The following is a 23,230-nucleotide window of genomic DNA, read 5'->3' as shown; positions in this document are numbered from 1 at the left end:
ATCATTTGATATGTATCGCGATACATGGGGTGCGATACGATTTGTGGGCGGTACATTGTAAAGTAGAACAATTCGATTCGGTTCAATTTGATAAGGTGCGGCTCAGTTTAAGAGGGTAAGATGCAATAAGTTTATTGACGAAAGTAGACATAGTCATAGTAGTCATGTTACACTACGAATTAACTGTTTATAGGTGGAGCTTTTTAAATGAAACTTGTCAGCTAGTCGGAGAAGAGCTTCCCCAAGTAGCCAAGAGGAGATATGTTGGAAACAATGAGATTTTGCTGTTTTACTTTAATTTGAAAGTGTTTTTTTGACCAGATTTTGGTAGGTGAAATCACAGAAATACATTTCACCAAAACATTTTTTGTCCCCACACAGTAAAAAATAAAAAAAATTGTCAATTTCCCTAAAACCAGCAAGACCAGCATGAAAACACAACGAAACCATGTTGGTCCAGGCTGATTTTTTTTTCCTTTTTTAAATTTTTTTTATTTTTTTTTAGCAGGGCTGAAGTTAATGAAAGGCTGATGAGGTCGATTCTCAAACAAACTAAGGCAAATGGACTTGCAAAGATCAGCAGAAGTGCCTCTTTAGGAGAATGCAGTACATACAATTACACTAATTAGACACTTAGCGATAGTAATTAGTTACAATAATGAATAATGCAGTTGCATCGTGGTGTAGCTAGCAAAATCAGCCCTTCAATCCTTGCCAAAACTGGCTGATCAAGAACATACACACAATGTGAACCTGTTCAATATGAAACATTAAACTGTGTTCGCCATACAAAACAACTGTTTCAATGCCTGTACTCTCAGTCTTCTGCATGCAACTCGATTGTGTGCCACACAGTGTTGCGCGACTGACAAAATACCTGACATATTTGAGTCTGGCAGGAAGGAGTACAAGAGGAAATTAGAGAAAGAGGTAATGAGAAGGTGGAGAAAGATGAAACAGTCACATTCATAAAGCATAAGAGGAAAAAAGATGAAAGTTGGACATCAGTGGGAAAAGAAAAGGAGTATCAGCTCATGTGTTGGTTTTGGAGGTGATTTCCAATATTTTCAAACCAGAGATAAAGATGAACAGTTCAAACAGTCGCTGACCCAGAGTTAACATCAATCACAAACTTGTCCCACAGACTTTTTTTCCCCCACTAAAAATAAAATAGGACTTCTGGGTCAGATCCTTGAATGGGAAAAAAATATTCATGGCTTCAGCAACTAGGAATGCATGGTTGTAAAGAATGTTGTACCCCACCAGACAAACAGTATTCTAATGGACAAGATGAAGCATCATTTATTTGCAGGTGTGAGAACTGGGAAGCTATCAAGTCTCTTACTCTTTAGATAAGAAATCTCTAGATTTCAATGGGGTACAATTGCATACCGTACAATACACATGTAAGGCTCAGAAAGTGGTCAGCTGAATTTTAATAGCAGTGTCCATGGTACTACTACGTAATGCTTAACACAGCCACTCACAAAGAAAAATCATTTGTGGAGGCATGTCTGAGCACCTTGGACCACAGGGTGCTAAAGCAATGCATGCATGGGCAGGACGGGTGCAAAATAAAGACAGACTTGAGGTGGTGTTGGCAGTGCTGAGGGGGGCAATTCTTTTTTTAATTTTTTTTTTTTTACTCACGCTTACAAATGGTCAGCCTGGAGCGTTTAACAATCCCTGTGCCAGTAATACAAGGGAGGGAGGAAACAACAAAAGGTTAGACATTTAAAGTACTATATTATAATTGGCCGTCATTTGAAGTTGCTCTGGGAGAAAAAGTGAAACCATCAAATGTTAAATCCTGTATTCCCAGCACTTCAGTTCATGGAATAGTTCTGTGGGCTCACATTGAGGTTCAATTTAACATTTAAATGAGTGGAAGACACTGTAAAGCTCATAATAAATAGGTTTACCTGTGTAGCCCTGATTACAGTTGCAGACAATTTGCCGGTTACGGTTGTCTTGATAACAGGATGCTGCAAAATGCCGTCCACTGGCGGGGCCGTCTGGACAGGGGCACGGGCGACACCGGCCGCCGGATGCTACATCCAGAATGGGGTTGCCAAAGTAACCATTGGCACACCTACAGAAAACGGTGAAGGCAATACAAGATGAAACTTGCTAGTCATAGCATTTTGGTACACAATGCGGGAAATGTCCCTTAAACTTTCCATCAATTGACCCCAAAAATATCCACCTCTTTGCAACCCACCTCATCTAAAACAAAACATGAACAAATTGTCTGGTGATGCATATTCCACAGTAGGACATCACCTATCGCACGTGTCTCCGCCAGTGTTGTCCCTGCAGTTAATGCACGCACCGCTCCTCTGGTCACACTCGTCGGCGTGGCCGTTGCACTGGCAGGGGCGACAGTTAGGGAAGCCCCAGTGACCTGCCTGGCATCTGTCGCACTGCTGGCCAAACGCTCCGGGCCGACACTGGCACAGCCCGGTGTACTTGTCGCACAGCCGAGTGAGCGAGCCTTCCGCGCTGCAACCGCAGACTGCACAGAGAGAGGATGAAGCAAGACGTAATTACTTACTGATGTGAGTATAGCACGAATGATGGACATCGAATTGGTTTGGCATTTAAAGATCGCAAATTAAGTGGACTGAGGTATGGCACCTTCTGAATGTACGATGACGAACGCCAGTAGATGGCGCTTGTGTACAGTAAGCCACACTTTTGAACTGTACTGCAGACATGGCTGGAGATTGGGTGAGAGTAGATCCACTTATCAAATTGACTGTATTTCACAATTACTTTCATGACTGTATTTTGTTGACATTTTTAAATGTCAAATCACACTTATTAAGTGTTTATTGTACAAATTATATTGTAGTAAAGTATTTCACGTTTAAGTAGATTATGTACTATAAAGCAGTTATTCTTACTCTGGTCACATTTTTGGTTTAAGTACATATTTGTTTGTTAAATTTTTTTTCACTTATTTATTCATTTACTGTATTTATTTTCTACTAAAAAGTGATTTCTCAATACAGGCATAATTATGAGAATGTTCTAAATTATGCTAGAAGTTACCCACATCCATTTGTAAGGGTGCAAAAGATCGCCTTTGCTCAAACTTTTAAGGGATAGGTTTGTAATTATTATTTTGAGTTTGGTGTATTTAATCGAGGCGCAGGATGACAGATTCGGCGCTGCACAGATATGACATCACAGTTGCTCAGCGCTCAGGTAACGACCAATCATGGCGCAGCTTCAGAAAACAGGCCAGCCGAGAAATTTTAACCATGAACAGTATAATTTGCGCATATCTGTGTGTATTTTGGTAAATACATTGGTAATGTAAAACAACACACTTCGATGTCTGAGACTAGTAAAATCGGCCATTAAGTGTGGATCACAAGAAAAACCAGGTAAAAAGATCTCTTCTCACCAATGCAGCCCGAGGGTCCAAAGCCGTAGGTTCCGGGGGCACACTGTTCACACCGTCGACCAATCACATTGGGCCTGCAGCGACACTGACCTCCGCGGACATCACACACTGAGCTGATGGATCCCTGGGGATCGCAGTTACAAGCTGGAGGGAAACACGCATATAACAATGTATGAACTCAGATGGGTGATTAATGAACAGCTGAGCTTCCATTCACACAAGAGAAAAAAAACAACAAATACCGGTAGTTGAATTTATGGGTTCCCTGTACTATGATTGTTTTAATGATGGGAAGGGAACAAAAAAAAACACAAAATGTTTGAATAAAGTGTCAAATTGTTTCTTTTGTACTCACGCAAAGCCCCGTCGTTAATAACCGCCGACATGCTTGTGATCAGCTTGGCACAGGTCTCACTCATGGATGGGTGGATCACGCTCTTTGCCCCCTCGTGGCAGCGGTACCGCTCGTAGGTCTGCTTCCTGTTACTGGAGGCCAGGTCCCCGGCGTTGAACAGCTCCATGGAAGAGTGACGAGGCATCAAGGCCAACTGGAGCAAAGAAGCACAGATTCCCAAAAGTGACTTGGGGAAAGAGGGTGCCGTGTGGAATGAGACAGGAGGAAGGACTCGTCCTTACAGAGTCCATAAGGAGGACAGCGTTGGCCGCTCCGTTCAGGACAGCGTTGGCGTCCTGATAGCGTCTGAACTCGAAGCGGATGGTATACGTCACACCTCTCTCCAGACACACAGGCTGAGGTGGCACCATGAACCTAAGGACATGTTCAGAAAAAATAAATCCTATAGTCGTATCTCCTTCGGCGATATAACTATGGCCAGCAGATGGTAGCATCGGGTCTCTTTTGGACGAGATCAGCAAGCGTCAAAACGATGCTTGAAGCTTGTGAACATGGCGGACCTCTGGAATTTTAGCCGTTACAGGCAACTTGTGATTGAACAAAGCGTTTGTCACGTTAAATGTACTACAAAGAGTGTCACAATAGAGAGAAAAGATGACAGAGATTACGTATTTAAATTTAGAAGTAGAGGTGATGACCTAATGTACATACGCTGCGCAAACACTTGCATGGCATGATGGACACACACACTACTAAATACTACTCCTACTAAATAGCGTGCAAATGGTTTGTAAAGTTTGGCAAACGTAAAATAAATTATTTTGCCATCAAAAGCACACTTTCATTGTTGCTGTTGGTATTTTATAGAAGAAAGGGGTGTTTGGTGTGTCACTGAAGCAAAAAATATTAGCATAAAAGTCATTGTTGGGCACAAAATAGGTGATTTGGATGAAACCAAATCATACTCTACTGCTGATTATTAAAAAATTAATAAGGTAGAAATAAATTTGTTTGTGTGATAAAAGAAGAGAATCTCAACTTTCATTTGGTAGCTTCTGTGTTTACATAGTCATCAAACAATATTCTGCGAGCCTTAAAAGATCCGTCAGTGCGGTCTTTTTTTTTAAATGGCTGGCACTGAAAGAGTTAAGTACCGTTATAATATCCTAAATGTTATACAAAGGCATCAGTCCAGATCAAAATATAAATTATCCAAAGTACTGTAAACTGAAAACAATTTACTTTGCTTGGATATGAAATCAGGATCTAGAGAGCCCTGTTTCCTTGTGAATATCCTATATTAGATCTGTCAATCAATGAAATTTTCCAATCTCACGGTCATGTCATTCATGGCAAGGGAGCTTTTTAGAATACAACAGAAGAATAGAATAGAATATTTCAAAGCGTTGCTTTGCCAGACAATGGCGGAATGCCAGCTTTATAGCAGCACATTTACGGTATTCATTACACCAGCCAATAAAAATGAGCAGAATCAGCAGCAGCAGTGTGACAACTGTATATGAATAAATAAATAGCAGATATCTTCGCTGTAATGTGAAAAAAAACTTATGTCCATTTCTTTTTCAATTTTGTTTGAATTTTTACATTAAAGGGGTTTCCGCATTACAGACATTCCAATTAACATGAACATTTTTAAAAATGACAAAATTGGACATAGGTGTTTCTCAAAGGACAGCGACGGCATGCTGATGTGAATGTGAGAGGGAAAAGGCAGCAAGATTCTACACGACGCCATAAATACTTCACACATAAGCACTTCTGAATATTTTTCCTCCATCCCAAATTTTGCGGTTGAGTGTGTGCGTGTGCATGTGCTCTGGAGCAACAAACCTGGCTCCAGCAGGCAGGGCGACAACAATTTTGTCATCATCTGGGATTGTGTTTCCACAGGGGCTGCTGGTTGGAATCGGGCCCGGACGGATCACTGTTATTCGTACCTCTTCCCAGTCCCGAGGCATCTGGAATGGATGAATGTTAAGAGGCGATGGATGTCATCCACATTTTTGTATTAGACCAAAATAGTTGCACACCTGGGCATTACACCTACAGGAAGTAACATCGAACTTTACATCATGAACAGCTTCCAATCATCTGAGAAACATTTTGGACTGTGTGTGCGGGAATGTCTTTCCATTTACTAAGGACAGCAGTTGTGATTCCCAAAATGTTCACAGAAGTTTAAGTATTAAGATTTAAGGGTAATAGATAATGCACAACCTCTGACGGATGGATTTATTGATCAGGGGTGTGACTCAACTCTTTTGTCCTTAAATGAAAAGATGTTCAGCAAAAAGAAATGCACACACCTGTGACTCATAGCGGATGAGCAGGTCATACTCCATGGAATAAGGGATGTTGCTCATGATGAACTCAAGAGTGCCACCTTCGGGTATGCGGGCGAACCCAATACCCGTCCATGTGGCCGGCCGACCCAGCTGGTGTTCCCTGGTCTCCAGTGTGCAGCCCTGATAGTATATGAATATGTTCGTTCGTGCAATTTGATGCACCTGTCTTGTAGTACAACTCTTCCACTTATTTGTAATAAAAAAAAAAACTCAGCGTCTCACCTGACCCATTTTGGCCCACTCAGCTTCATACAAGAGGTGATCCAGTGTCATGAAGAAATAGCCAGACTCCACCTGTGTACACTGGCGTCCTGTCATGTGAATGCGGCAGCGACACTGGCCACTATCGAGGGAGCAGCTACGGAGAATGCATGATTTTACATAAACCACTTTGCTGTGAACGCTTAGTTTGTATTGAGGAAAGCATATGTTGACTGGAAACAAGGAGAGTTTCCAAACCCACTGTTCATTTTTTTAAATCACTCAACCATTATTGTCACATAAGATTAAAAACATCAGCCTGATGGTCGCCACATCAGCCAAAATCAGTTGGCTCCATCATCTCGGAGTCATGAATTTCTATGGTAATGTATGGTGGCTGTTTTACAGTCAAAATAGAAATTACAGTGGATTAAAAAAAAAAAAAAAGAAAATACCATAGTAGATGACGGAAAATTATCCCACAGAACACATCTGGATTTTCTAATGGAGTCCAATACATGTGTGGATGAATTCACAAACTGTACTTGCTGTAGTTGCTATCGTTCTAAAAACAATTGGGTTACAAATAACACAATTTTGGGTCAAAAATTTACCGAACCACTTTTTACAGTGAGTACGGAAAGTATTCAGACCCCTTGAAATTTTTCACTTTCTGGGTCATTGCAGCCATCTGCCAAAATAAAAAAAAGCTCATTTTAGTTCTCATTAACTCATTCACTGCCATTGACGAATCCCAGGAACGTATTTATATTTTTTCAAACTTTTTCAAATGTCAGGGTAAAAGAGTGGCAGACGCTAAACTCAGCACCCCATCTTGTCAGAAAAATTCAGAAATGTAAAAATTATTGCAAATTTATTAAAAAAGAAAAACTAAAATATCTTATGGTCATAAGTATTCAGACCCTGATGCATTTTATTGAGTAGAAGCCCCCTTTTGATCCCCCTGCCATTCTTGCTTGCAGTTCCTCTCCAGTTCTGTCAGGTTGGATGGTGAACGTTGGTGGATAGCCATTTTCTGGTCTCTCCAGAGATGCTCAATTGGGTTTAGGTCAGGGCTCCGACTGGGCCAGTCAAAAGCGGTCACAGAATTGTTCTGAAGCCACTCCTTTGTTATTTTAGCTGTGTGCTTCGCGTCATTGTCCTGTTGAAAGGTGAACCTTCGGCCCAGTCTGATGTACTGAGCACTCTGGAAGACGTTTTCCTCCAGGATATCTCTGTACTTGGCCGCATTCATCTTTCATTCAATTGTAACCAGTCGTCCTGTCCCTGCAGCTGAAAAACATGATACCCCCACTACCACATTTCACTGTAGGGATTGTATTGGGCAGGTGATGAGCAGTGCCTGGGTTTCTCTACACATACATTTTAGAATTAACACCAAAAAGTTCAATCTTGGTCTCATTCGACCAGAGAATCTTATTTCTCATAGTCTGGGAGTCCTTCATGTGTTTTTTGGAAAACTCTATGAGGGCGAGGCTTCCGTCGGGCCACTCTGTCATAAAGCCCTGACCGGTGAAGGGTTGCAGTGACTTTGTGAAACTTTCTCCCATCTCCCTACAGCATCTCTGGAGCTCAGCCACAGTGATCTTTTGAGAATTCTGGAGGCCACTGTGCTCCTAGGAACCTTGAGTGCTGCCGAAATGCTTTTGTAGCCTTGGCCAGATCTGTGTCCTGCCACAATTCTGTCTCTGATCTCCTTGGGCAGTTCCTTCGACCTCATGATTCTCAGTTGCTCTGACATGCACTGTGAGCTGTAAGGTCTTATATAGAGAGGTGTGTGCCTTTGACCATCAAGTCCAGTTAGTTTAATTAACATTGCTGGACTCCAATAAAGGAGCAGAACCATCTCAAGGAGGATCAGAAGAAATGTGAGTTAAATGTGAAGGTTTTTTGGTCTGAATACTTATGACCATGTGATATTTCAGTCTTTCTTTTTTGATAAATATGAAAACATTTCTACATTTCTGTTTTTTTTTCTGTCAAGATGAGGTGCTGAGAGTACATTAATGAGAAATAATAAATGGCTGCAATGACACAAAAAGTGAAAAATTTCAAGGAGTCTGAATACTTTCCGTTCCCACTGTGTGTGTGCGTGTGTGTATATATATATATATATATATATATATATATATATATATATATATATATATATATATATATATATATATATATATATATATATATATATATATATATATATATATATATATATATATATATATATATATATATATATATATATATATATATATATATAACAGGAGGGAGGCCAGTGACGCTCTATTTATTTTAAACTGCTCAGCAAACGTCACTCACTGGTTATCCAGAGCAGCTCCGATGTCACAATCACAGCCTCGGCAGCCATTCAGGTCGAGACTCAGGCCCCAGTGTTCTGGCTGGGATAAATAGATAGAAAGAGAGAGAGAGAGAGAGAGAGAGAGAGAGAGAGATAGTGAGGTAATAATAACAACGAAAGACATCATGCTTCATTCTATAAAAGTGTTTTGAGTCACACACATTGAAGCCAACCCTGTAATCGCAAAGACTAACATTCACAGCTTTGTGGTATATCATCACTGTCTGGTTCCTGTTATTTAACATTGTGAGTTGTCTTCTCTTCCAAAAGAGTGGGTGTATTTTAGATGATGCAGCAACTTCACTTACTGGGCAGCTTCATGGTTTATCCAAGTACTTTAACTCTTTCACACAACGATTATTTCTTGTTTTATGTAAGACAAAATCCACTGTCAGACCTGACCATTTTTAGGCCGATGGTAACCCACACCAAGTGGACTAACCTAAAATGCCTCAACTAAATTTAGACACAGAGCCCAGGCAGGAGCTCACATTCCTGCACACACTATTCCTGGATGAGCGGGACAAGACAGACAGCGAAAACAAGCAGAACTTGAAGAAAGGGAGTAAACAATAATAAGTAGTAAGTAATAGTCCAAAACTCAAAGTGAATAGGCTGTGATTCTTACTCAGGAAGTTCTGTAATTAGGGAGCAGAGTGGCTGTTCAGGCACGAGAGTGAGTGTCTTACCAGACACTGGTCACAGCTTCGTCCAGTGACGAGACGCTTGCAGAAGCAGTCGCCACTGACGGGGTCGCACTGGCTGCTGCCTGCCACCGTTCCCCTGTGGTCACACCGGCAAGCTGCGGGAAGAAAAAAACTGTAAGAAAAAAAAAAACACCTTTTCCCCACAAGTACTTGAAAATGAATTTTAAACAGCATCAGGTCATTCTTTATTTGTATTCGTTTTCCATTCCAAACAAACACAAGTTCAAAGCATGTAGAGCATGGGTGCTCAAGTCCGGTCCTCAAGAGTCCCTATCCAGCCTGTTTTAGGCTTTAGTGTCTCCCTACGCCAACACACTTAATTCAAATGATAAAGATCGTTATTAAGCTTCTAGAGGACCGGGCTTGGGCACTCCTGATGTAGAGTGAGTCAACGTAACTCTTGTGCGTACTCACGCTGGCAGCCCTGAGGGTTGTCGGCACTTAGACCAAAGTAGCCGGTCCTACACTTGTCACAGCGCTGGCCCTCGACGTTGGCTTTGCAGCGACACTGACCAGCCACCATGCCCAACGTCGGCGCTGTGTGGCTGTCGCACATCCCTCCGTTCTCTGAACCTTCTGGGTCACAGTCACAAGCTGTGGGAGGCACATTGGGATGGGTTTAATACACATAGAAGCTGCGGCGATATGATCGTAAGGAGTCGTTCAAGCTCACATATTGCTAATTGTATTGGCTATTGTCTGATCGGAGATGCAGACTTTCAACTCACCTATGCAGACCCGAGGGTCCCGGATGTCTTTGAGGGGTTCTTTGTAGTAGAAAGGTTTGCACAATTCACAGTTTCGGCCCATCGTGTTGTGTTGACAGTCATCGCATACGCCTCCGCTGACGTTGCCCGTGGCCAAATACACCGCCATGTCAAAATGGCACACTGAAGAGTGGCTATTGCAATTGCACTCTAAAAAACAAATGCTTGAGTCAGGCTAAAGAATTCACCTTGGTTATACAATACAACACAATACCATACATACAATTCCATTTTATTTATATAGCGCATTTCATAACAGCAGGAGCTGTAACAGAGCACTTTAACAACAATGAATAATACTAAATAATAATAATAAACAATAAAAAGGCCATAATACACAAGTGTTGATCAATAAATTAACATAAAACATTACATATAATTGACACCGAAAAGAGACGAAATTTTCAGGCCTGATCAAAAGCCAGCGAATAGAAGTGTGTCTTCAACCGCGTTTTAAAAGTGGACAGAGTGGGGGCTTGCCTAACATCCAATGGGAGGTCATTCCAAAGGGAAGGACCAGCAGTCGAAAAGGCTCGATCCCCTCTGAGGCCCCGCTTGGTCCTCGGCACCTCGAGCAGCGCCTGGTTCGAGAATCTTAAATCGAACCCTGGAATGCTCCGGGAGCCAGTGAAGGGAGGCCAGAATTGGTGTTATATGCTCCATCTTCCGAGCTCCAGTTAATATGCGGGCAGCAGCATTTTGGATCAACTGGAGACGTTTGAGGGAGGACTGGTTGACTCCAAAATAAAGTGCATTATAGTAATCTAGCCGAGATGCAACAAAGGCATGGATGATTGTTTCTAAATGTTGATGAGAAAGGAGGGGCTTTACCTTAGCCAGCTGTCTCAGATGAAAGAAGCTGGACATTGCAACAGCGCTGATTTGCTGGTCCAATTTAAGATCACTGTCCATTTTAAAACCCAAATTTGAGACTGTTGGCTTTAGATATGAAGCCAGGGGGCCCAGGTCAACAAGGTGGGATGCAGACGGGCCGCTGGGACCGAACACCATAACTTCTGTTTTCTTTTCATTGAAATTTAAGAAATTCAGTGACATCCAGTCTTTGATGTCCTCTAGGCAGGACAAAAGCGGTCTTATGGAGAGTGTGTCTTTTTTTGCTCAGCATTGTATAGATTTGACTGTCGTTCGCATACCAGTGGAAGGAAATACTGTGTTTTGTACACAGATGGGAATATAAATGTATTCATACAAATGGAATGCTCCATCATTTTTAAAACTTTCAGCTTCATATTAACAAGATGCATTTTCACTTGCCTCGTATATCATGTTCCAAATGAAACTTTTTTTCAAATGTTTTTTTTTTTTTTTTTTTACAATGCCAAGTATTTAAATTACTTTACGATTATCGGATCTTTATTTTATACAAAGAAAACAGTTGCGTTTTTCTTGGCTACATGTGACTTAAACATAGGTTTGTCAACAAAATTGCGGACATACAAATGCAACTAATCTCTTAGACAGCTTAAGAAAGGTTTTGGCAGGAAGTCATATATGGTGACGGGTTGGTGGAAAGGTTACAGCAAATGGCTTCAGCAGTGAAGGGTTCGGATTTTTCTGGAGTGAGTTCGAACCCCCAGCTGGACTAACTGTTTACTTTTGGCTTTAAAAAAAATTGAAATGTCTTTCTTAATTCAAACGTCATGTAATAATTTAGTTAAAACTCAACTGAACTTTATGAAATTGTTCAAAAGTAAAGGTTTCTTGTACGATACACGACACACAGGCTCAGGCAGTGACTTTAGAAGTGAATAGTCAGATTAAGATTTCAGCGGTGAGCTCACTTTTGCATGCGTTGGTGTTGCGGCCCTCCGCGGGTCTCCATGGCATGTCATTGTAGAAGTCCTCACAGTGCTCACAGTTCAAACCTTTCGTGTAGTGGTTACACACACACTTGCCGTGAACCTGCAATAACCGACGAGAGAGCCTTAGGACCCACTCTGAGAATGCTGTACATTTTAGAAGATAAAAACAAATCAACTTGTTCTGCTAATGCGCACCATTCCTTCTATATCATCCCTGATGCCATCGATCGGGGCGCACTTGGAGGCGTGGCCATAGCAAAAGCAGTTTCCACGCACAACCAGCTCATACATGGCGTAGTAATACTTTTCTTTGATTTCAGGTCTGGGATCCAGCAGGTTGTCTCCCAGGGTGTGAAGTTTGGTGAAATTCACCCTCAAATTGGTGATTTTCAGCTGGTCTGTTGAGCAAAGACAAAATGAAGCCGACATTGAACTGGACATGGAGCTGAATTGGATCATTTTGAGATGTAATGTACTACAGTGTTCGTAAAGGTGGTGACAAAGAAGCCGTAAAAGGCCTTATTGACAGATAACTTGCACACGAGGGAGTGCACAACAACCCCCGTGGCCCGCTGAGAGGAGGTCAGGGCAAACAGAGCATGACGGAGTTGAGTGTGTGGCATTCGGACAAAAAGTTAATTATCTGGTCTGTTCTTTGAACTAGTTAGTCCGCTTCAAGTGTGGGAGAAATAACTTGAAATCCCAAATGACACGTGAAATTGCCTCCACCTTGTCAGCAACATGTCTGGCTCAAGTGCATAAACAAAAATTGTTGATGTGTAATAATCCATTTAGGGTCTGCAAAGCAAGCAAGAGAATATTTACATTCCGTATGGAAAACATTGGATTTGCGCGTAAAATATGATGACAACACAGATTTGTTCTTCCACACCAAACTTACCTATTGGAACTTGCTTTATACACATACAGTATATGATCTAATTGAAATAAGATAGTACTTCTGTCTTTAGTATTCTTTTGACAAGAGGGTTTGAGCAATGCTGGCCCCAAAGTAAGGCATGGCCTAACATGCAGAGTGAGTAAATATTCAGTCGGATTAGGAGTCATCGCTTGGGTCACTTATATATAGCTAAGTATTGTACGAAAAGACAAATGCAGCTCATGCACTGAACTTGGATGTCCTGTTTCGGGGAGAAAGAAACTCTCGTGTTGTGGACAGCGTCAACATGTGGTCCAGGACAACTAGTCTTTGTGGGGTCCAAACAGCTGCTTTTCCCATCTCTGCACAGAGCCATAGTTCACACAGCCAGGAAGAGCGGATGTTGTGTGGTGGAGATGGGTCAAAAGAGCTACTTGTGTCTCCTCCAAGATGCTTAATGGTTGTCAGAAGATGATTTAAATTGGTTTCATCCAACCAACCATCTGGGATCAGAAATAATTCATAATTTCGTTCCAAAATAGACATTGGCAGGGACAGAGAAAAAATGGATGAGCAGCTAAAGCAGTGTGTCACAATATGTCTCCCGAGCTATCACGACAGTATTCAAAAGGTATCGTACTTTGGACATTGAACAATGGCCATTTGCTGGAAATTTGATGATGTTGAAGATGTTGAAAATAGTACTTGATTGAGCACCTGTGCACGTTGGCCTTTAGAAGGTGCCGAGCAGAAAATAATGACCTGTATCTCAAATAGAGCCCTAACGTTTTGGTCATTAGAAATTGATAGCGTTCTTGCACTGACAAAGAAGATGAACAAGTGAAAATGAACAAGGTAATCAAATCAAATGAACAAGTCTGTCAAATTTTGATGAAGCCGACTAACAAGGCAGAGAGTTCACAAGGTGTTATTGTACATCAGCAAGCCCATACATTTGCCCTTAAAAATACATAGATGGGACTACTGCTTAAAAGGAAAGTCAACGCCAATTTTTTTCTGTACAACAATATGTTGTATACTATGCACCCCCACTTGTCTAAACACGCCATTCTGATTAATATTGTGTTTGTGGAATATGAGTTAAGCAGCTAAATGTTATGTACTGTACATTGTAGTACATTCTCTCCCATTTTTATACATCGTACGGGACAGCCATTGTGTCACTCGCTGTCAACTGAAAATGACATCACAGTTATTCAGGCCTCAGGTCACAACCAATCACGGCTGATCTCTTTTCTGAAGCTGAGCCATGATTGGCTATTACAACTGTGCAACTGTGATGATTTTCAGTCGACAGAAGTGACAAAATGGCCGCCCTCTGATGTGAATGAAAACAGGTGGAATTTGCTGCTTAATTCATATTCCGCCAACAAAATATTAATCATACTATTAGCTTTGAACTGGATGGGCAGCATAGAACATATTATTGTAAAGAAATGTTTGGGTTGACTTCCTCTTCAATAGAAGGTAGAGGTTTTTGGCTAAAAATGGAACTATAGAGCAGAGGGAGACCTACTCTGAATGTTTGGGCTGTATGGATCCTCAATCCTGATGGCTGGATCCAGCACTCTGTAGATGACCTAGACCAGGACACACATTTAATGCAAGATTATTGTGGAACTTTGAAACAACAATACTATAAAAATAATAAACCTTAAAAGGAAGTCAAAATAAGCATTTTTTTTTCAAGAATATGTTCTATGCAAGCCCACTAGTTGAAACAGGGCATTCTGATAAATATTGCGTTTGTGGAATAAGTGTTAATCCACTAGTTTTTAGATATCTCCGGGGGTGGCCATTTTTGTCTTCTGTCGACACAAGGACCAATCACGGCTCAGATTCAGAAAACAAGTCAGCCGTGATTGGTCGTTGTGAGCAATTGTGATGTCATTTTCAGTCGACAGATTAATCAGAATACCGTATTTCAACTCGTGGGCCTGTTGGGATCATATTCTTGAAAAAAATATGTTTGGTTGACATGAAACATTTTGAAGGTAATTTGCAGAGCTGGGCAGTCCGTCCCTGGGCCGGACCGGTCGGACCCTCCAGCCCGGCCAGATGCCCATTTTTGTGGCGGGTGACACATTTTAAAAAATGGCTGGACTAAGCAAGGCCGGGGGGTCGGAACGGGGCGGGGGGCCGACAATGTTTATGAATATGGCCGGGGGGTTGCGGCCGGGAAGGGTACCCAGGACAAGGGTGGAGGGTCAAGGCCGGACGGGCAAAAAAAGGGTCAAGTGCCCAGCCCTGGTAATTTGATAGTCAGCATTTGAGTTCATAAAACACATTTTACAAGGCCACAGCCATTAGATTATCAACAAATCCCAACTAAGAATAAGACAAATGAAATGTAGTGTGATTCCTCACTCACCTCTCCCTCCGTGGATGGCTCTATGTCGGAATAACGCGATTCACAGATCACATCGTTGATGCTGTGCAGAGGACCCTGGGTTACACCAGGGAAGTTGGCGGCACAGTCATGAGAAAAGTAACGGTAGATCTGCCACGTACGACCGAAATCGGCCGAACGCTCAATCAGCATGGCAGCCGGACGAAACGTCTTGCCAGAAAAAAAAAAGAAGAAAAGAAAAGCATGAGCAATTTGTAGATTTTTTTTTTTTTTTTTTTTAGCGAATAATTTTGAAGTTACCTTGAAAGTCATAATGAGGTGAGTGAAATGAAACTCTGCCTCCAGGTCCAGTTGGATATTTACATTTGACTTTCCTACAAAACAAGGAGACACACATAAGTGTCTCATTTTTGTATTTACACAGAGATTGCAGTGGTTTCATATTGCAGTATTCGTATTTGTTTTTCTGAAAATCCTTACAACTGATAATTGATTTGTAACGATATCCTGCAAGATAAACTTTTAACATTTAAAAAATTTGAAAGGTGGAGAAGTTTTTGTTTGTTTAGAACATAACATTTGGTGGGAATGTCTATCATGAGGAGAGCCCTGGTGGGCTGCATGGGCCCATTAGTCGCTGTTCACAGCTTTAATTACTTCCAAGTTTGTAGATGAAAGGATAGTTGGATTGTCCCATTACCACATTGAAATATTTAAATTGTGTGACATAGCACAGGGGTAAACAACAATTTGAACTTCACAAGATTCAACTCACATTGGTAAAGCTTTTCAACACACCCAGAATTCCTACTTCCCAAAAATTCTACTTAATCACCCCTAAAAAAGCCACAAAAAAATTCACCATTCGTTCCCAAAAGATTCAACATTTTACTTTTTCATCATTCCAATTTGAAATTCATAACATTCAGCTCATTCAACTCACATTCAGGTTTTGAAAACCCCCCAAATTCCTACTTCCTACACATTCAACACATTCACCTTTATAAAACCCACAAAAAATCAACTATTCACCATTCATTTCCATTGGCACATTCAACTTTTCACATTTACACCATTCCAATTTGAAATTCACAACATTCAGCTCATTCAACTGACATTAAGCTTTTCAACACACTCAAAATTCCTACTTCCCACACATTCAAATCATTCACCCTTACAAAACCCACCAAAAAATCAACTATTCACCATTCATTTCCATTAGTCTTCCAATTTGAAATCCACAACATTCAGCTCATTCAACTCACATTCAGCTTTTCAAAACACACACATTTCTTACTTCCCACACATTCAACTCATTCACTCTTAAAAAACCCACACATATTCCACTATTCACCATTCATTTCCATTGGCACATTCAACTTTTCACATTTACACCTTCCCAATTTCCACAATTTCAATTCATTCTACGCATTCAACTCACATTCAGCTTTTCAACACAATGGAACACAATTTCACTATTCATTTCCAGTGGACCATTGTTATTGCCCCTTGGTCTCCCCAGTACGGCAGCCATCTTGGGCAGGGACATTAGCTAGACTGGGGATACTCACCCCAAGGTCTCCCCAGTGCGGAAGCCATCTTGGGCAGGGACATCAGCTAGACTGGGGATACTCCGCCCGAGGTTTCCCCATTGCGGCGGCCATCTTGGGCAGGGACATTAGCTACACCCATGATTCTCGCCCCTCAGCCAGCCCCAGTAAGGCGGCCTTCTTGGAGACGGACATAAGCTACAGCTAGCATTCTGGCCCCTTGTCCTCCCCTGGTGTGGTGGCCATATTGTTCCAAATTATTAGGACCCCCTGATTTTTCATCCCCAGGTGTCCCTAATGAAGCGGCCATGTTGTTCAAAAGTGTTGAGACACCCTGATTTTTCAACCCCAGGTGTCCCTAATGAAGCGGCCATGTTGTTCAAAAGTATTGCGACACCCCGATTTTTCATCCCCAGGTGTCCCTAATGAAGCGGCCATGTTGTTCAAAAGTATTGGGAGACCCAGAATTCTCATACCCAGGTGTTCCTAAAGAAGCGGCCATGTTGTTCAAACGTATTGGGACACTACAAATTCTCATCCCCAGGTGTTCCTTCCTTTCTAGATTCCTTGATTCCTTCCTTCCTTGCTTTGTCGTGTCCTTTCTTCCTCATTTCTTCACTTCCTCCTTTACTTCCTAGTATTTTTTTATTCCTACCTTTTTTTCCTTTCATGCTGTTTTCCTTTCTACCTTGGTTCTTTGCTTCCTCCCTTCCTTTGATTCCCTCATTCTTTGTTTTCCTTATTTTATCTTGCTCTTTTCCTTTCTACATTGGTTCTTTGATTCCTCCATTTCTTTGATTCCCTCATTCTTTGTTTTGCTTCTTTTTTTCCTTGACTTCCTTCTTTCATTGTATGTTTCCTTACTTCCTCTTATCTTGCTTCCCTTTTGATTTTTTTCAAGGTCATTCAACTTCATTCGTCTTCATTCCAACGCATTCCACAGTTTCCATTCAGCTTCCTTACCCTTCACATGCAATTTCTCCAGAAATTGCATTCTCTGGTTAATTATTAATATTATACAATAATATCATTGTGAAGATACTCATAATGTTAATTACTTCTCACAATTGACAACAATTGTTTCACAAAGTAGAAAACAGATAAATATTAATATGCAACTCTTTTTTTTTTTTTTTTTCAAAAAAAAATCTCAATTTTCCAAATGATCACTTCTACAAGATTGCAAGCAAATCACAATGTCCCACTTTAAGTAAATAATCCTGTCCGCGGTTCACCTCACTAAAGATTATTCCCCGAATGGTCCACAACAGAAACTAATCATAATGAGACTCTAACCAACAGCTGACAAACGCAGGAAAACCAAAGTTGGAAAAGGAAGGAGGAGGGTGTGACACAGCTCGATAGAGGGTAAAAGGTGGAGAGCGAGAGAGGGGGAAAGTCATTCCATTTTAATCTACATATTCAGTTTTAATGGAAAATGAGCACACAGAGGTTACGATCGCACCCCCCGCCCCATCCTCCAAAATCCTGCAAGTATGCATACTAACACAGTAAATGACCTTTCAAGTCAGTGAGTCAAACCACTGTAGACATGGAGAAGCCTCAAAGTTGTCATGGAGACATAAAAGCATCTGTGACTAAAAATAAACACAATTCTTCTTCTTCTCCTATGTGTGATTCTGTTCTATTCTCACCAAAGTGATAGTGTCGTGCTGTACTGCTGTGACACTGCACGTGAAACAGGGTGGTCTTTTCTTACCGTTTTCTGACTGCCACCATGACTTCTTGCGATGAGGCTTGAAGGTGGTGATCACATTTTCTATGCGGTGATTGATGGTGTTGTAGACTGGGTTGTAAGGCCGTCTGGAGTCACAGTCGAAACATTTCTTCTCCTCCTGCATTGGCGAGACAGGACATTTGGATTTTGAAGGGTCGAACGGTGAGAGACTTTGGGGTCAATGAGGAAGCCACAACAGAAAACGGACAAAAATGACATGGCCGTCATTTACCAGTATGAAGTTTAAGTTACAAAAGATATTTTATTATAAAAAGTGGTGGCATGTATCATAATTTCGGTGTGTGTGAAATTTCCCTGAAGAACTGTTGAAGAAACAGACTTTTTAAAAGTTGTTCACAATGCTCAGGAGTGTATTCAACATCAAGGTTACACCTCACACCTACATGTATTTCTCTTTTAGGAGAAGTGATTATAATACCAATGCACATTCATTTTTGCTTATTGTCCCTGCATGAGTTTCAAGATGCAATCATGGCTGAGTCTCTGCCCGCTGTACCCGCGACACAGTTGTTAAAGTAGGCAACAAATGTGGGATCCCTCTCTTCCGGTATGTGTAAGAAATGATTGCGCTCTTCCCCAAGATTCAAACCATTGTGTCCACAGGCGTAGCTGGCATTCAAATATGTTTGTTATTCTGTCCTTAACCTTGACAAAGTGCAAAAAAGGAGAACGAGTTAACATCTCGAACAGTAATGCAGATAGCGGTAAGCATGTCTGCGTCAAAGTTAAAGGTTAGCTCAACCATGTGAGTGAGAATGCTCTTGAGTGTTCATTGTAGGTTTTAATATCAATTCCAGACGCAATCACGCACCCAAACCCACCTGCAGGTGACTGACGATGCAGTAGGGCTCCTTCCTCCTCATGCCGCACGTGGAGGAGGCCTTCAGGTTCTTTTGTCGTCCAACCAGCAGGTCCCCGGTTGCCGGGTAACAGCTGCCATGGGCACATCCGTGGTTGCGATCAGGCTCCTGGCCGGTGGCTGCAGCCAAGACTGGAGGTAGACGAGAGAGACGGAGGCAGGAAATGAATCACAGCGAGCAGGAAGCGGCGGAGCAGAACATGATTGCCAGATAGCAGCACAATCTACCTTTTTAATACTGCTGACTTGTTATTATTTTTTTAGAAACCTCTTTGGTAGCAATGTACACATCCCAAATAAAGACTCATTTTAATTAATTGAACGTTTTCGTTATAAATGCTGGATCTCTTTGAATCTGAATACAAATCACTGATGGTGTACAACCCTCGCCTGGTTTTGGTGCAAACAGCGTGCGGTCAATGGCCATCGTTCTCTATATGTGGTCTGAGATTGACAAGCAACCAGTCCACGGTGTAGTTTGCCTTTTGCCCAAAGTCAGCTGGCAAAAGCTCCAGCTCACTTGCAACCGTGAACAGGAGATAAGCCGTACAGAAAATGGATGAATTGATGGATTTAAATTTGCAAGTTGCAATCCAAATTACAATTTCAATTTAACATGTTTAGAGGTTGATATTGTCATTAAATCTGATAATATTTTGTGCTTATGTAGGATCAGTGTTGGATAATTTCTTTAAAAAATGTATGACCACAGTAAACCCCCATTTACTGTGCAAATTTATAATTGTAAATTGTAACACCTTACATGACTGAGTTCCAACAAAATTACGTTACGTTATTTTTGTGATAGCATTATCACTTATTTAACATGCTAACTCCAACATCGTTAAGGATTTTGTGGCATCTATTCTGCAACTGAATGCAGCATTAGCTCCTTTTTTGATTTTGCAGGTGACAAATGTTTGGGCCTATTTTTACGTCGGAGAAGAGGAACGATGGTGTGACACACTACTGGAGGCATGGCGGTGTGACTGCATCGCCGTGCTATTCGTGGGAGTTAAAATAAAACCTTCAGGACTTTCATGACAACCGGCAGCAGGCGCATCACATTCCAGCCGACATTTTCCAACAAATGTTTTTTTTTTTTGTTTTTTGTTTTTTCTCAATACTTCTGGCACAGGTTTGTCTGCATGATGTTATAAGGGAAATTTGTTATAAGCAGAGTGGAGACCCATGGGTCTTTCTATCAAGTCTACAGCAAGTCCGCAGCAGGTGGTTCTAATCCTCGCTCCATTATGCGTCCATTCTCAATGGAAATATGTTACAGTGGAAGCTTTACTAGGGATCAAATAGCAACAAGTTAAGCTAATACATACCATGCCTGCATTTGTTTGATTTAGGCAAAAATGAGCCTTTTAGGCAGTTGTTTCTGACTTTATTTCTGCATCAATAATTCATTTTCAAAGAGACATAACTGAACCAGATTGGCACTAAGTATAGCACATACATAATGATTAGTGTCTTACAAAATGAGGCATTAATTAAAAAAAAAAAATAAGCGTCTGTGTGTGTGTGTGTGTGTTTGGGGGCGTGGGCGTCAATGAGCCAACAAGCTAGCACTAAACTGAAGTGTATAATTTGTTGAAATGTTCAGTCAGAAATCGAGAATGTGACAAATATGAGAATTGCTATAATGCTAACAGTTGGTATGCTAAAATATACTGTAGTGAGATAATAATACGGATACAAAAATTGTATTGTACTTAAGTACAATTTCTAATGAGAATGTATAAAATGCTAAGATGCTAGCAATTGGTATGCTAAGATATAGTAAGATAGAAACCTGAATGGATAAAGTGCTGAGGCAAATTGATAAAGGTTTTACATTTGTCTCGATATTCTGGTACTAATTCTAATGAGAACTGATGAAAAGCTAATATGCTAACAGTTGGTATGACGTGACATACTTTGAATGTTTTAAAGCACTTTGAGTTACATTTTTATGTATGAAAAGTGCAATATAAATAAAATGTGATTGATTGATTGATAATAACGACCTAATGATACAATGCACTACCGTCTGGAATGAGTTCACCAGTTTAATACTGGAATAGTTTGAATTGTTTATTGGAATTATGGAAATATCGCAATTGGAAAATGTCGATGGAAATTGGGCAGTGAATGGGGAAAAAAATGGGAATTTTTGGAAAATATTTCTCAACAGATCCTAAATGAGCTGAACATGGAATGATTCGAACAGGTTGAGAAATGTGTAAAGTTTAAGGAGGACAAAAAGTGGTGATGAATAATAATGAATTTAAAAAATCTGCTCTCCAGCAATCAAACATCAGTACAATTGGCTGCCTGACCAAGAAAGAAAAAAAAATCGGAATCAGGCTTATAAGGGTCGAAGATCTTTGGTAACTTAAGTGGATTTTCACAAGTTACGTCACACTATTTACTATGATACTGTAGAACCACAGGCTCCATACAAATCAGTGTGGAAAAATAATGACACCAAGGATAAATGTATAATGAAAAAAAATAATTTTGTGTAATGGGAGATTCATAAAAAAAAAATAGAAAAAATCAATATAACATGGTTTTAATGTATTCCAAATGTTGTATTCCCAAGTGAGCTTCAGTGAGTGCCCTAAAAAGGTTTTCCATCATCTTGTTTTACAAAAACAAAGCAAGCACAATGGAAACATAACGGACACGAGGGCGGTCATGATTGAGAGACGTGTCGCTGTTTCCTACCTACAAGTCTACAGGCAGTACAATAGTGAGAATTTGAATATTAAAAGCTCACATTTGTAAAGTGAGACTAGTAGCCCAGAAGTTTTATCGACTTTATTGTCGAAGGTAGACACAGATGGTGAAGTATCACAAAATGACACTGGTGTAGAAAGAGATATGAGTGGGAATTGAGCAGAGGAGGATAAGCAAACACACATATTGAGTTTGCTCACATTATTGGACTCGTGTTGGTGGCAGCGAAATTAGTAACAAATGTACTGTATAAGACAGGGGTCACCAAGTCCGGTCCTCAAGGGCACCTATCCAGCAAAACTGTCACTCAATAATACAATGCACTGAGCAAATAGCAGAATCGCCGGTAGCCATGGATGTTGTCGTTGTTTCGGACTGCGCGCTCGTGGGAGGAGGCGGAAATGCAGAGGAAACTACTGTGGCTTAGATACACCAAAAATAACAAAATCGAGCGTGCCGATTTGAACGTTTTTAACATCGTTTTATCCAGAAAATTCGGTTACGGTTCAAAATCAGTTAATCGAGCAGCCCTAATGCTATCTATCCAAGATCACATGAGTACTTGACCTGACTATTTCCCACACACCAAACACCACAACCTTTCTTGTTCACTATTTAGTTACATCCCACATAGAGAGCTATGGAACTCTAAAACCAACATCATCAAGGAATCCCTCCTGTTCTCACACAGCATCCCTGGCTCCCGGTCAACTATCAAATTAATCCTTAAGGCTCGCTTCCAAGCCCATAATATAATGCTTTACACTCTTGTAGAGTCTTGTTTTGTACCACTCATTCAACATACTGCAGCAACTACAACAGAAACCATGCAGCCTTTACAGATACAAATATAAACATGTTTGAAATTGAAATAATTCATTGACAATGTATGCTTGGAGGTAAACCAGATGATCCAATTGATTTTAAAATATTCACTGTCATTTGATAGCCACTCCAACATACTGTACTAAAATGAGTGGTAGAAACGCATTCAACTGAGAAGCTGGAATCTAATTTGGGAGTTGGAATGGGTCAACTCTGTTTCCTTCCTAAGACGAGGGTCCACCCTCCCA

General features: G+C 40.9%; 1 protein-coding gene across 2 annotated transcripts in view; it reads right to left on the bottom strand.

The window, feature by feature from the left end:
* Window positions 1-23,230, bottom strand: part of lamb2 (laminin, beta 2 (laminin S)) — a 46,848-nt gene that overhangs the window by 10,917 nt on the left and 12,701 nt on the right. The window contains exons 3-22 of one of the 2 annotated variants that reach the window (XM_086050062.1): window positions 19,390-19,559; window positions 18,530-18,665; window positions 15,560-15,633; window positions 15,281-15,469; window positions 14,426-14,489; window positions 12,204-12,406; window positions 11,988-12,108; window positions 10,147-10,335; window positions 9,833-10,012; window positions 9,401-9,513; window positions 8,672-8,751; window positions 6,356-6,491; window positions 6,095-6,253; window positions 5,619-5,746; window positions 4,049-4,181; window positions 3,768-3,960; window positions 3,413-3,556; window positions 2,284-2,515; window positions 1,923-2,092; window positions 1,651-1,686 (exon numbers count right to left, since the gene is read on the bottom strand). In XM_086050062.1, the coding sequence (XP_085906188.1) occupies window positions 1,651-1,686; window positions 1,923-2,092; window positions 2,284-2,515; window positions 3,413-3,556; window positions 3,768-3,960; window positions 4,049-4,181; window positions 5,619-5,746; window positions 6,095-6,253; window positions 6,356-6,491; window positions 8,672-8,751; window positions 9,401-9,513; window positions 9,833-10,012; window positions 10,147-10,335; window positions 11,988-12,108; window positions 12,204-12,406; window positions 14,426-14,489; window positions 15,281-15,469; window positions 15,560-15,633; window positions 18,530-18,665; window positions 19,390-19,559 (2,850 nt within the window). The remainder of the gene's footprint in view (window positions 1-1,650; window positions 1,687-1,922; window positions 2,093-2,283; window positions 2,516-3,412; window positions 3,557-3,767; window positions 3,961-4,048; window positions 4,182-5,618; window positions 5,747-6,094; window positions 6,254-6,355; window positions 6,492-8,671; window positions 8,752-9,400; window positions 9,514-9,832; window positions 10,013-10,146; window positions 10,336-11,987; window positions 12,109-12,203; window positions 12,407-14,425; window positions 14,490-15,280; window positions 15,470-15,559; window positions 15,634-18,529; window positions 18,666-19,389; window positions 19,560-23,230) is intronic. The other variant, XM_086050064.1, reaches the window with a different exon arrangement.

Source organism: Filicampus tigris, chromosome 1, assembly GCF_054856515.1.
Source record: "Filicampus tigris isolate MCC_2025a chromosome 1, RoL_Ftig_1.0, whole genome shotgun sequence".
In the NCBI taxonomy this organism is placed as follows: Eukaryota; Metazoa; Chordata; class Actinopteri; order Syngnathiformes; family Syngnathidae; genus Filicampus; species Filicampus tigris.
Note: the sequence above shows the minus strand (reverse complement) of the source record. Positions and strands in the feature narration are given on the sequence as shown.